The sequence below is a fragment of the Lemur catta genome, chromosome 7, assembly GCF_020740605.2.
Source record: "Lemur catta isolate mLemCat1 chromosome 7, mLemCat1.pri, whole genome shotgun sequence".
Classification (NCBI taxonomy): domain Eukaryota; kingdom Metazoa; phylum Chordata; class Mammalia; order Primates; family Lemuridae; genus Lemur; species Lemur catta.
Window position 1 is genome coordinate 98,537,213 of NC_059134.1, and position 12,493 is coordinate 98,549,705.

General features: G+C 49.3%; 1 protein-coding gene across 1 annotated transcript; it reads left to right on the forward strand.

Moving 5' to 3' along the window:
• The first annotated feature begins 3,848 nt into the window (after nt 1-3,848).
• TMEM109 (transmembrane protein 109) lies at nt 3,849-12,379 on the forward strand. Its single transcript, XM_045558178.1, has 4 exons — nt 3,849-4,159; nt 9,293-9,537; nt 10,188-10,290; nt 10,742-12,379. Exons 2-4 carry the CDS (start codon nt 9,301-9,303, stop codon nt 11,131-11,133), a joined length of 732 nt encoding a protein of 243 aa, XP_045414134.1. The 5' UTR covers nt 3,849-4,159; nt 9,293-9,300; the 3' UTR covers nt 11,134-12,379.
• The last annotated feature ends 114 nt before the right edge of the window (nt 12,380-12,493 follow it).

The following is a 12,493-nucleotide window of genomic DNA, read 5'->3' on the forward strand; positions in this document are numbered from 1 at the left end:
CAGATAACATGTGGTGTGGTCTATAACATATCCAGACAAAAGAGCAGGATGGACAAGTGTGGTCAGTGAAGTCTCCTTTACTGAAGATGTGTGAATGAGCTGGACTTTGACAGGTGGGCAATATTCAGACAGAGGATAAGGAGAATGAAGAGCATTCCAGGAACAGAAACAGCATAAGCAAAGGCTTGGAGAGAAAAATAAAAGTTACAGGTACCAAGGGCAGGATGGCGTAGTAGCCAAGAGCATGGCTTCTGAAGTTAGATTCTGTGCTCAAAGCCCAGCTTGATCCAGATAGTTCACTGTATAAACATTCTATGCTTTAATCTCCTCATATGTAAAATGGAGGAGTGATAACAAGGCTAGGACTAACTCACAGGGTTGTTGTGAAGAGTTAATATACAGAAAGGACATCACTCCCTGCACCAATAAAGTAGCATCCTAATTAAGTCCTCTTGCTTCCAACCTGACCTCCTCCTAATCCACTTTCCACAGAACAGCCAGTGATCTACTTTCAATGGAAAATCTATTCACGGTACTCCCCAGGCTTTTCATTCATCCAACAAACATTGATTGGGTGCCACCTACGTGCCAGGCCCTGTTCTGATAACTGGAGATAGAAAAGTCGAACAATAAAGACAAGGTTTCTACTCTCTTGGAGCTTGCATTCTACCGGGAGGACACAAACAACACGTAAGAAAATTCCAGAGAGTGGTAAGTGCTATGAATAAAACAAATCAGAATAAGATAAATAGGGGGTGCTTGGGATTAGAGGGATTACCACTTTAGGCACGGTGTTCAGGGGGTGCATCTCTGAGGAGGTGACATATTTGCTAAGACCTGAATGAGGGTGTAGGGGCAAAAGAAAAGCTTCCTCTCCACCCTCTGAAAGTTCACTGAAATGACCTGACAATAGACAGATTGAAGAGAGAAAAGCACACAAATTTATCAACATGCAAGTGTGCACAGGAGTCATACAAGATATGAGACTCAAAGAAGAAATCAGATGGCTGAAGCTTCACTAGCATGTTCTTCATATGGGAGAGGGAGATGGGGGAATGTAGCCAATTTTGAAGAGAGTAAATGATTTTTTAGGGAAAATGAGCCCAAAGAACAGACAATGGCCTGGGACAAAGTTCCTCTGAATGCTGGGGGAAGTGGCAACAAGGTGAGGGGCAGAACTACACTGTGAACAAAGGATGTCTTAGTATGTAGAGAAAGTCTCTCAGGTAATCTCTTGGAGCTGCCTTCAGGAGAGGTGAAAAGTCTGTCTGGACCTGGTAGCAACTTTTAGTCTTTTCTGTCTCCAGAGGTTAACCTTTCCTGGTTATTTGATGACATTCCTAGGGAGGGGGTTTTAAGACAACTGCAGTTCTTTTGAAAGAAGTTTTCTCAGCCAGATAAGGGAACTTGCAGAGAAAATCCTTCCCTTCCCTGCACTTGAGTGGGAGGCACAAGAGGTTAGCTGCTCTTTGGTTCTGAGGCAGATGGAATGCCTTCCAATTTCCTTTCATTCAAAAGTGCTGGGCATGCCAAAGCATGGTGCTTTGGGGTACTGTTCTCTGAGCCCCAACAAAGGAAAGGAGTCAGTCGTGAGACCAGGAATGAAGGAGAGGGTTTCTGGCAGGGGCCGGGGGTGGGGGGGCCAGAGAAGCTTACCCCCATGTCTGCCCGATGCTGACCTCTGCAGTCTCACCTCACCTTCTCTCCAGCCACATTGGCCTTTCAATTCTTCAAACATACCCACTCTGGCTGGCTCCAGAACTTCTGCCTGGAACACTTTCCTCAGCTCTCTCCCTTTTCCCCCTTCCCTTCCAACCCCTCAATGTAAACTTCAGTTTCACCTTAAATGGTAGCCTTTCCTTGACCCCTGACTGAGGTTTGGTCCCCACAGGACCCTGTAATTCCCTCCAAGCCACTTTGAATAACTATAGTCATTTGATTATTTACTTATAAGTATCTGTTTGATGTCTGTTCTCTGCTAGACTGTAAACTTCATGATGGCAGGAACCATAGTTGTTCTGGTTTCTCTTGCTTTCAGATCTAAGACTGCCACACAGAGCCTGTGCACATCAGCAACTTCTCAAGTACTATACTTGGATGTGTGGTAGGAAATAAAATGGGTCTGTTTAGGTGGAACCTTGAACCCCAGGTTAGACTTGATGGGGGTGGCAGCATTTGATTGCATCTGAGCTATGGAACCACTTGTCAGAGTTCCCTCTGGAAGACACTTGCTGGATTGGTTGGGGTGGGACAGAATAGAAGGAGAGAGATCCAGTAATTAATTACTGGACAAATCTTTATTGAGTACCCACTGTGTGCCAGGCATTGGTGATACCACAATGAGCAAAACTGGAGGTGTCTCTCTATTGGGGAGCTTATGGCTATGACAGCAGAATGCATGAAAAAGGGAGTCCCTTTAAGGCTTTTCAGTTTCAAAAGCCATCTCTACAGGGACTAGAAAGGATTCAGGATGATTTTGCAGTAAACAGGAGACTTGGGGGAGAGGGATGGATGCATAGGTGTTGGTGGGTTGCTGAGGAAGGAACTCTATGCCTTGCTCCCTCAGGCCTAGGCTGCTGTTGCTGCTTGGGAAGCATGGGGACACAGTGGCCAAACCCCCAGAAGCAGCTCCATTTCCCAAGTAGATTCAGTGGTAACCTGTGTGGATGAGTGACAGAATATTAGGCAGGATAATGAGAGTCTCCGGAGTTGCCAGCTCAAACAACTGACACTGAAGATTAGATGAACTCCCCCTACCTTCTTCTTTTTGGCCCTATGTAAATTCTCCAAAACTGAAATTTAAGGTGGGAAGAAACCTGAACTGTCTGAGATTGTTTCTACCACTCAAATGGAAGAGTTGAAAAAAAATCAATGTGTCATAGAAAAATAAAAGTTACATTTCTTGCCCAGGAAAGGCTGCAACCTGAGACTGGTAATCCTACAAATCAGCACGATCTGATCTCACAAGCAAATGTGAAGTTGACTGTTAGAAAAGCTGGAAAGTGAGGTTCAGGATGCTACCAGAGGCCGTTCTGGAATAAAGACTCTTAGCTGAGAGGCAGGAAGTGATAAGGGCCCAGATGAAGATGGATGAGTCTGAGAAACATTTGGTGGGAAGAAACAACTGGGTGAAGTGACAAATTGGGAGTCACTTGAGAGTGCAATCTAAGGCGACAGAATTAGAAGGCTGACTCAGGGGGCAGGTGAAGAGTTACATTTCAGAGGGTTGGGTTTGAGGAAGGGGTTTTAACCTCAAAGGGGAACTGTCCTATGGCAGCTAATGGTGGTGATAAAAACACTCTTGACAGCAACTTGGATAAAAAAAATAGTCCACTCTTGTTACTTCCTTGAAACTTCACACCAACTGTGAAGTGGTATTTTTAGGTACTTTATAGTGTTGAAAGTCAAGCAACTAAGGTCCAGAGAAAAGAAGTGACGTGCCCGGGATCACAAAGCAGGGAAGAGTTCACTTCATCCAAATCCCTGGTCGGTCCCCTTCACAATGCTGCCTTTGTGATAGAAATGGGGCGTGGGGGTTGGTTCCCTTCCTTCTCTAAAAATCTGAGCGAACAGTTGGGAACCATCTGCAGACTTTAGGTGTGGATTTGCTCTGTGAGGGAGCGGATGCATTTTCCTAGCGCTGCGTGCCTTTAACTGCTCTCTAACACCTTTTCCCTTTGTGCCTTTTGAGCGCGAAAAGTTTCTCGAAAGACCAGGTGCTCTGGAGCGCCCGTCAGAACTACATTTCCCACAAAGCCCCAGGAGGGGACTTTGTAGCCCGAGAACTACATTGCCCCAAATGCCGAGCGGTTGAAGAGGCGGATTAGCTTCGACCCCGATTTAAAGATCTAGTTTACCCACCCTACAGCCCAGATAGAGACACTTATTTCCCCTTTCCTGCCGGAGACTTCCGTTCCCAGCGGGAACTTCCGAGCCCATTCTTCTCTCGGTGGGAACGCTCGGGGAAAACAAACGCCGCGGGTGAGGCAGAGCGCGTGCGCACACGGACCGGCTCAGTCTGGGAGCCAAGCCGGCTGTCTCCGAGCACATCCCGCCTTGCGCACGCGCAGACGATAAACCAACGCCCCGGAGTTGAGGCGCGGGTTTGGTGGCGCGTTTTAGTGAAGTCGCACGTGAAGGATAGCGGCGGCCGGAGCCGGTGAGTGCGGACCGAGACCAGGACTGGCGGGCAGCACGTAGCACGGGGAGGCGGCAGCCGCTGCGGGCCGGGCCGGGGAGGAGCCGTGAGGCCCGGGGAGCCCGAGTGGGGAAGGGTCCGACGTCGCGTGGCGGGCGAAACATACTGTGGACCCGGATTCCCGTTGCTATGCAACCGGGGGCGTCGTTAATAGGTCATCCGGGAGGCGTGCATTTCCGTGGAGAGGGTTGGAGCGCCGGAGGGTGAGTCCAGAGGAGGCGTAGCGGCTGTCAGACTAGGGGACGAGGCCAGCGCCCCCTCGCCCCCGCCCGCCGCCCCACGGCCTCAGTTTGAGTGCCTCGGGGTACCCCGAACTCGTGGATCGCAGCACCTCTCTTGCCAGCGACGCCACCCTACAGCTCTTGGCAGAGGACGCACTGTTCGAAATAGCACATGCCACTGACACCCTGTCTCCGGGAGGTTGGGCCCTGGGAGGGCGCGGCGCGGCTGTCCCTTTCCCATTGCCCTGCCCCCCAAACAGTTGCTGGGCAGCAGCTGTCGGTGGGGTGGAGGGTTAGCGGGGGTGGCCCCGGACCTGCCAGTCCTCTGACTTCATTCTCTGCAGTGGCGACTTCGTCCTGTTTAGGATCTTCATTTCGACTCAGCTGTGCTTTTCAGGTGGCTGCTATATATTTGGATCAACTGTTGAAATAACCTCCCTCCCCACCTCTTCATGTCTCTCCATTTCTACCCTCGCCGCTTCTTGACGGATCTTCTAATATTCATTTCACAAGCATTTATTAGTCATCGTTCTGTGCTACTCTCTGGGGATCCCAAGAAAAGTTAGCTGTCAAGTCTGACCAGGAGGCTCTCAGTCTAATGAGGGAGGCAGGCTGATAAACTGCTAAGTTATGCTACAGTGCAGTGAGTGGTATATTATCAATTTGTGTGCTGCAAGTATTTCTATAGATGTTTACAAAGCCCTTGCAGCAACATCTTAACTCTTTGCAGCAACTTTTAACCCAGTTTGGCTTCACCCCGTTTTACATTTGAGGAGAACGAAACGCAGACAGGTTAACTAACAGGCATAAAGGTAGTGGCTTCTAGTTTGTGGCACAGTTGAGCGTGGGAGGGAAGTCTGGGGTTCTTTGTACACTGCTACACTTTTGAGGCTTTTCCCTGTGCTGCTAATCATCTGCAGCAGCTGTCTGGTTATGCATGAGAAATTCCTGGGGAGCTTTACAAACAAAAGGTTGAGTCCCTATATGGGAGAGTCTAAGTGGCTCTGTGTGGGGCAGACATCCTTGTTTAACAGGCTGCACAGGCAGTTCCGATGGGCAGCGAGTTGAGAACCGCTACTCCATAGGGGCAGCTATGAGCAATGATGCAGCAGTCAGGTCCGGCAGAGGGCACTAAGTCAGCTGCCCCTCCTGCCACATAGTGATTCATAGCATGAAAGGAAACTAACCAAAGGAAAGAGAAGAGGAGGAAGCAGCCTTGGCAGTAGGTGTGTGAACTGCCCCACCCTAGCCCTGTAGCAAACCATAGCTAAACATATGCAGAAGTACCTTCTCACTATCATAGTAAGTAAAGCAGTTTCCCCAGCCCACCTGGGTTCTCCTGACCCCATCTGAGCCATATTGCAGCTGCCTGGACAGAAATGGCAGGTCTTGTCTCCATCTTTTGCTGTCATCTCATACCTCTTGATACAAATCCATGACCTGTAAGCCCGGCAGGTATGTCATCTCCTAGTAGGTGGTTTCCTCATGGGAGTCTGCATGTCCTCCCACTTTGAGCTTGTTGATGTTTGGCAGAACTTTAAGCTCCTTGAGGGCAGGGACCAGGTCTTCCCGAGCCAGTGGGGGTGTGGGACAAGCAAAAGAGCAAAATTGAAATCATAGGTTCTGCAGTCAAGTCTGCAGTTCTGCTCTGTGATCTTGGATAAGTCACTTGACCTCTCTAAGCCATACTTTTCATAGTGAAACGGGGAGAGTAATAATATCTTGAAAGACTGTTGTAAGAGTTAGATGAAATGGTAAAGTAACAAGTACTTTGTAAATTATAAAGCACCGCACAAAATTCTAATTTATCTTCATTATTATTATTTGTTGTAGCTGTTGTTGAGTGCCTGCCATTTGTCTGAAGCCAGGCATTGCAGGAGGTGAAAAAGTTTAAGACATGCTTCCTCCTCTCAGAGGTTGAGACTGCTTTGGCTCTTGAATACCATGGCCTCTTTCTTTATTAGAAGTGTTTGATTAGGCCGAAGTGAGGAGGCATAATGACAGTGAGTTCATACTGCTTAGGATTAACCTGGAAGAAATGAGAAGGAATCCTGTTAAAACAATCTGAAAAAATGAACCAGCCAGCCAGTCATCCGCACTCATTATTTCTGAAGGGTGCGGTCCAAAATACTGTTAGATTTGGTTTCTGGTACACTTCGGAAGGTCAGCTTGCATGGTGACGCCAGCCTCACTGTGGAGGGTTTACCTCAAGGTCCCCCAGCTCCCCTTGACTGAGGCAGGTGGCCACTTGAAAGTTGAGGCTGGCCCAGAGCACAGCAGGCTGCCGTGGGAGGAGCAGCTCACAGCACCCTGACCTTCTAGGGTGGAGGAGACGACATCTGATCTCCCCTGGTGGAGGTCCTTGGATACAGGATCCAACCCAAGATAGCAACCCTGCTCTTTAAGTCCCCAATGTGGTTATGACCCACATAGCTCGGGAACTGACCTATGCTGCCCTCATCTCTGACCACTGGCAGGCGGGAGCCATCTGGTTCTTAATTTGTGCCAAAAAGAGTAGAAGGCTTTCCTAGTCTGAGGTACTTCCACATGAATTGTGCATTTTGCAGCTCTGCTTGACCCTTCAGGCCTCAGGAGGGGCTTAGAGCAGCTGTTTCTGGGCTAGAAAGTACCCCAAATGTAGTATTTTTAGAACTCTTTCTTTGACCCTCCTCCTTCCCACTAAGCAAGAATGGAAACATCCTTCTCTTCCCTCTCCTTCATCCTGATGGCTGTGGATTTATGGCCAACTCCCTGAGTGCCTAGATAACTGCAAAACTTCAAAAACGTGACTGTTCTTACCTCAGGGGCATGGCTTAGCCTCTGATCATCAGGTTTGAATCATAGAAACTCCCTGGAGCTGCAGGTTCATTTCGGAGCCTGGAGGAGAACAGGGGATTTGCTGGTGCTGTTTGACATTTCTTCGGCATGGAGGCAAATAAAAGGTGGACCTGCATACATTTTCCTTGGCTCATCCTCACCTGCTTCGATGAGGTGGTATTTGGTGAATCTTAACTTATTTATCTGTGGCATCATGTTACAGAAAAGATCAGAGCACAAAGTGATTAGGTGAACTTCACCAGTAATTCATTGAGATGATTGGTAGATGCAAGTTTATTTTAGCTCTTGAACAATTCATTGTCTGACTTTCTAAATCACTTCTGAGACTTAGTTGGACATGATACGGCAGAGTGGTTATATGTGAGGGGATCCAGTGTCAGATGCACCTGGATTCAAATCCTGGTTTCCCCACTTAGTACTTAACTTTCCTCAATTTATTTATCAGTAAAATAGGGAATAATAGCAATACCTATCTGGCGGGTGGTTATGAGGATTAAATGAGATAGGTGGTGCATGGCAAGACTTATTAATAGATAACTGTTAGCTTTTTATTAGTAACTATATCTTTCCTTCAGGGTTCTTCTTTAAGCCTTTGCCTACTGTCTTAGTCCATTTTCTACTGCTATAACAATACCACAGACTGGGTAATTTATAATGGACAGAAATTTATTAGGCTCATGGTTCTGGAGGCTGGGAAATCTAAGAGCATGGTGCTGGCATCAGGCGAGGGTCGTCCCAGGACAGAAGGGCAGAAGGCCGAAGCAAGCACTTGAGACAGAGAGAGAAAGATAGAAGTTGGCCCAACTCATCCTTTTTATCTAGAGCCCACTCCTGAGATAACTAACCCACTCACAAGATAATGACATTAATCCATTCATGAAGGCAAGAGTCCTCATGACCTAATCACCTCTTAAAGGTCCCACTTTTTAATACTATCATAATGGCAATTAAATTTCAACATGAGTTTTGGGGGGCATTCAAACTATAGCACCTACTTTGGGGGTGGGGAATTGAGGTCATTCTGTATCGGTGGTTCTCAACTTTGTGCATTGGAATCACTGGGGGAGCTTTTGCAGGTTTAAGCCTAGGCAACACCCAGAAATGACATCAGGACCTCTGGGCTTGGGACACAGACATCAGTACTTTGTGAAGATCCCAGGTAATTCCAATGAGTGGCCGTGGTTGAGATCCACTGGATACCTTGACTCCCGATGAATGTGGGATTTGTTTTCTTTTTTCTTTCTTGTTTTGTAGCCCCACTAAAACTGATAACGGAGAATGTGGGATTTGGAAGCAGAAGCTTGGGTTCAAATCCTGGCCTTTCTACTTCTTAGCCCAGGGACCATGAGCAAATTCTTAACTTCTGAGTCTCAGTTTCTTCTCATCTGTACCAATAGGGGTGAGGAGGGTCATAGCCACCTCACATGATAGTCCTGCAGAGCAAATGGCATGTGTGCAGTTATTTGTGTTTGGGCACATAACTGAGCACTTTTCTCCTACGGAGGAATTAGCTACAGTCCTCCGCTCTACCAGCTGAGCTATCGAAGGGACACTCACTTTTCTTTACATCATTATATGGTGGTAACCCCACTTGTCTGCTATTTTTATGTTGTTTTCTATATCAGCTTTATCTTAAGCAGATTATAAGCTCCTTGGGACAAAGCCTTAGAGTCTTTATAATTCTTTTATGCCCATAGCACCTAAGAGACAGAGACGGTCCTTCAGATTTTTATAACTGGCGTACACCTTAGAGAGATCTTCTTACTCACTCTAAGGGATTGAAGAAAACTTGCTGGTTAATCAATATGCAGGTGGTAAAGAATGTGAAAGAGGAAACTGGGAATTAGATGGTCATAGCCTGCTTAAATTGGAAGTCCCAGGCCTTCCTCTCTCAGCTAACAGCCCTTTCTAGCTTTAGCTTGGGTGCTTGCTGGGGGGTAGGAGTGGAGGAGGACATTAGGGCAATGAGAGCTGGGAGAGTGGGTGTATCTACCGGTTCTGGCCCTCAGCTTACCCTGTGCTTCTCTCCTGGCAGACCCAGTCATGGCAGGCTCAGGCAGCAGTCCACCGTGGAGCAGGCATCTGTTGAAAGCCATCTTGATGGTCCTAGTGGCCCTCATCCTCCTCCACTCAGCATCGGCCCAGGCCCATCGGGACTTTGCACCACCAGGCCAGCAGAAGAGGGAGGCCCCAGTTGATCTCTTGACCCACATAGGTCGGTCTGTGCGGGAGACACTGGATGCCTGGATTGGGCCAGAGACCATGCACCTGGTGTCAGAGGTAAGGAAGGTGGTCTCTGCCATGACTATGCACACTGAGGAAAGATAAAAGAAGAGGTGTTGGTAATGGCCACCTCATGTTGGCTCTGCATCTTCTCGGTGTCATAATCCCTGGTGCAGAGAGCCCCAAGTGCCACAAAAAGAAGCCCCGTAGTACCTGCCTTTTGCCTCCACCTCATTTGATTCCTACCCTAGGGCCTTTTAGCTCCACTCCTTTCCCTGGCTCCTGCCCATTTTTTGCAAGAATGGCTAGGAAATGAGCCATCTTTATAAACCATGTCATTTGGTGACTATAGAGTTTGGTGATCACTAAAGGGATTTGATGATTCCCCCCTCATTCACACACAAGTACACCAACTCTTTCCTCGAGAATATCCCAGCAAATCAGTTGAATTAGGTCCCAGATGTCCTGGTTTCCAGTTCAGGAAGGAGAAATGGCCTGTCGTACATCCTTTGCACTGGAAGGTGGATGTGGAAGGGCCCCCTCAGCCAGGCCCAAGGCCTCCAAACCTCTGACCTGGGCCCTTCACCAGTGGCTGAGAAGCAAGTAGGAGACCTTCCTGCAGGCCTCGCCTGGGCAGTGGTGACTGGGCTTGAAGGAGAGCAGCACTGTTACTTATGGGCTCATCTCACTCCATGCTCTTTCCACAGACCTCGTCCCAGGTGATGTGGGCCATCTCATCAGCCATCTCTGTGGCCTTCTTTGCTCTGTCTGGGATCGCAGCCCAGCTGCTGAATGCCTTGGGGCTAGATGGTGAGTGGTATACAACTGGATCATCGGGAAGCCTCACCTGTACCTTCTTGTTTATGGGAGTTTATCCCTGTCAGGGTCTAGACTTTTCTCCAAGCTGCTTGACACTTCCCAGGTTTCCCCAGACATGTGGCACAAGAGCAGGCTAAGAACTACCACCACCATGTACCAGTTGTGTATGTCCCATCAGACATCGTGCTGAGCTATAGTATCTCATTTACTTGTTATCCAAGGCCCAGTGAGGCAGGTAGAATTGTTTCTATTTAATAAATGAAACTGTGGCTCAACAAAAGGAAATAACCTACGCAAAGTCCCACAGCAAGAAGAAACAGAGCTGAGATTCCAACCCTTAGCTCTTTGAGTCTGAGAACAGATTATTCCTTTGCAAGGGGCTGGCACCTCCCGCTTTTTAAGTTCTCACCCCCTTCCCCTCACCACTTCTCCCCTCTTCCAGGTGATCACATCACTGAGGGCCTGAAGCTCAGCCCTGGCCAGGTCCAGACTTTCCTGCTGTGGGGAACAGGGGCCCTCGTCGTCTACTGGCTGCTGTCCCTGCTCCTCGGCTTGGTCCTGGCCCTGCTGGGGAGGATCCTGTGGGGCCTGAAGCTTGTCATCTTCCTGGCCGGCTTTGTGGCCCTGGTGAGGTCGGTGCCTGACCCTTCCACCCGGGCCTTGCTGCTCCTGGCCTTGCTGACCCTCTATGCCTTGCTGAGCCGGCTCACTGGCACCCGGGCCTCAGGGGCCCAGCTGGAGGCCAAGGTTCGAGGGCTGGAGCGCCAGGTGGAGGAGCTGCGCTGGCGGCAGAGGCGAGCAGCAAAGGGGCCCCGCAACGTGGAGGAGGAATGAGAAGGATGCCCACGTGCCTTCGCCATACCAAAGACCTGAGTTGCTTCAGGGTGCACAGCCCTCCTGCTGGGCCCCTGCCCCTTTCTTGCCCTGTCTCTGAACCTTCAGAACTTTGATCCCTGCCTTGGTCCCCAGCTAATAGAGAGCCCATTCCCACTGCTGGTCCTCAGGGCCCTGTCTTCTGAGGTTGTCTGTCTGGGGTTGGCTCTCTTAACCCTTTCTCTGTTCCTATCCTGTCTTGGCCAGGGCAGGTTGGAGGGGCCTCCCTCTGGCTTCTGCATCTGCTCTCAGCGACCTCACTGCCATCAGTCTCCTGTGACTTAACCGGCTCCACTCTGCTGTGGCCATAGCTTCCTCCTAATGCTCTTGTTCTCCTGTCCTATCCTGCTCCTCTGCTGAGTCCCCAGTTCCTTTTCTGTTTTTCTCTTCCCTCCAGCCCTGTACTCCCACCAAATCTCAGTCATCAAAGATGCTCCTGTCCTCTTCATTGCCCAGCAGTGGGGAGGGGGATACGGACCTGAGGATAATGGAGGGGGAAACAGGGTCCCCTGAGGCCTGTGGGGCTGGGGAGGAGGGTGTGTACTTGAGTCTGTTACAAGTGCCTTAATCAGAGCCAGCAGGGCCCTCTGCTTGCCCCCTGCCATACTGTATGTAGGAAAGTGCACTGTGGCTGCTTTGTGTCAATAAAACAGCAGTTGCTCTCAGAATTTGATTCCCCTTCAGCCCAAGCAAAAGACCGCTGCTGCTTTGTAGGCTTGTGCCTGCAAGTAGGGTCCACAATGGCCATCAGATGCCCTGAGGGGCTTTCGGAGACCCTGAGGGAGGAAGAAGGACGGCCTCCTTGTCTGCAGAGCTGCATGTGGTTCCCTATCCTGTCCCTCCATCCCCTGCCCCCAGGAGGAGTTGCTGATCAGTGCCCACCCCCACGGCCTGGGAAGAACACAAGCAGCCCCTTTCCCTGTGTGTGCTCTGCGGGGAGCAGGCTGAGCTGCCAGCTGACCCCTCTCCACCAGGGCACCCCTTCTTGGCAGTTAGGGGCCACTTCTTCCTTTGAGGCTGTGATGGAGGTGGGTGTCCTCGCTGCCAGGCCCAGCACATGGTGTGAAGAATAAATGCCCAGTTCTTACTGTTAAGATTTGATGTGGAATCACAGCTGCAGTGATATATTTTTTCAGCTCTTGGTTGGTTTTAAATAAAGTGCACGCTATTTTATTATCTTGTTCTGAATAAAATGTATTTACTCAAAGTCTAGTTTGCTTTGATGTCTCCCTCTACTGCTAAACCGGTTTCTGTAGTGCAGCTCTGCCTTCTTGACTTCTCCCTGTAGGGGCAGTGTGAAGCTGGTAGGGAGGGAATTGAA

Excerpts from the sequence above, each read along its gene's own strand:
- TMEM109 (XM_045558178.1), top strand. The coding sequence starts at position 9,301 with ATGGCAGGCTCAGGCAGCAGTCCACCGTGGAGCAGGCATCTGTTGAAA. Across the intron at positions 9,538-10,187 it reads CCATGCACCTGGTGTCAGAG|ACCTCGTCCCAGGTGATGTG; the intron begins GTAAGGAAGGTG and ends CTCTTTCCACAG. Across the intron at positions 10,291-10,741 it reads GAATGCCTTGGGGCTAGATG|GTGATCACATCACTGAGGGC; the intron begins GTGAGTGGTATA and ends CCCCTCTTCCAG.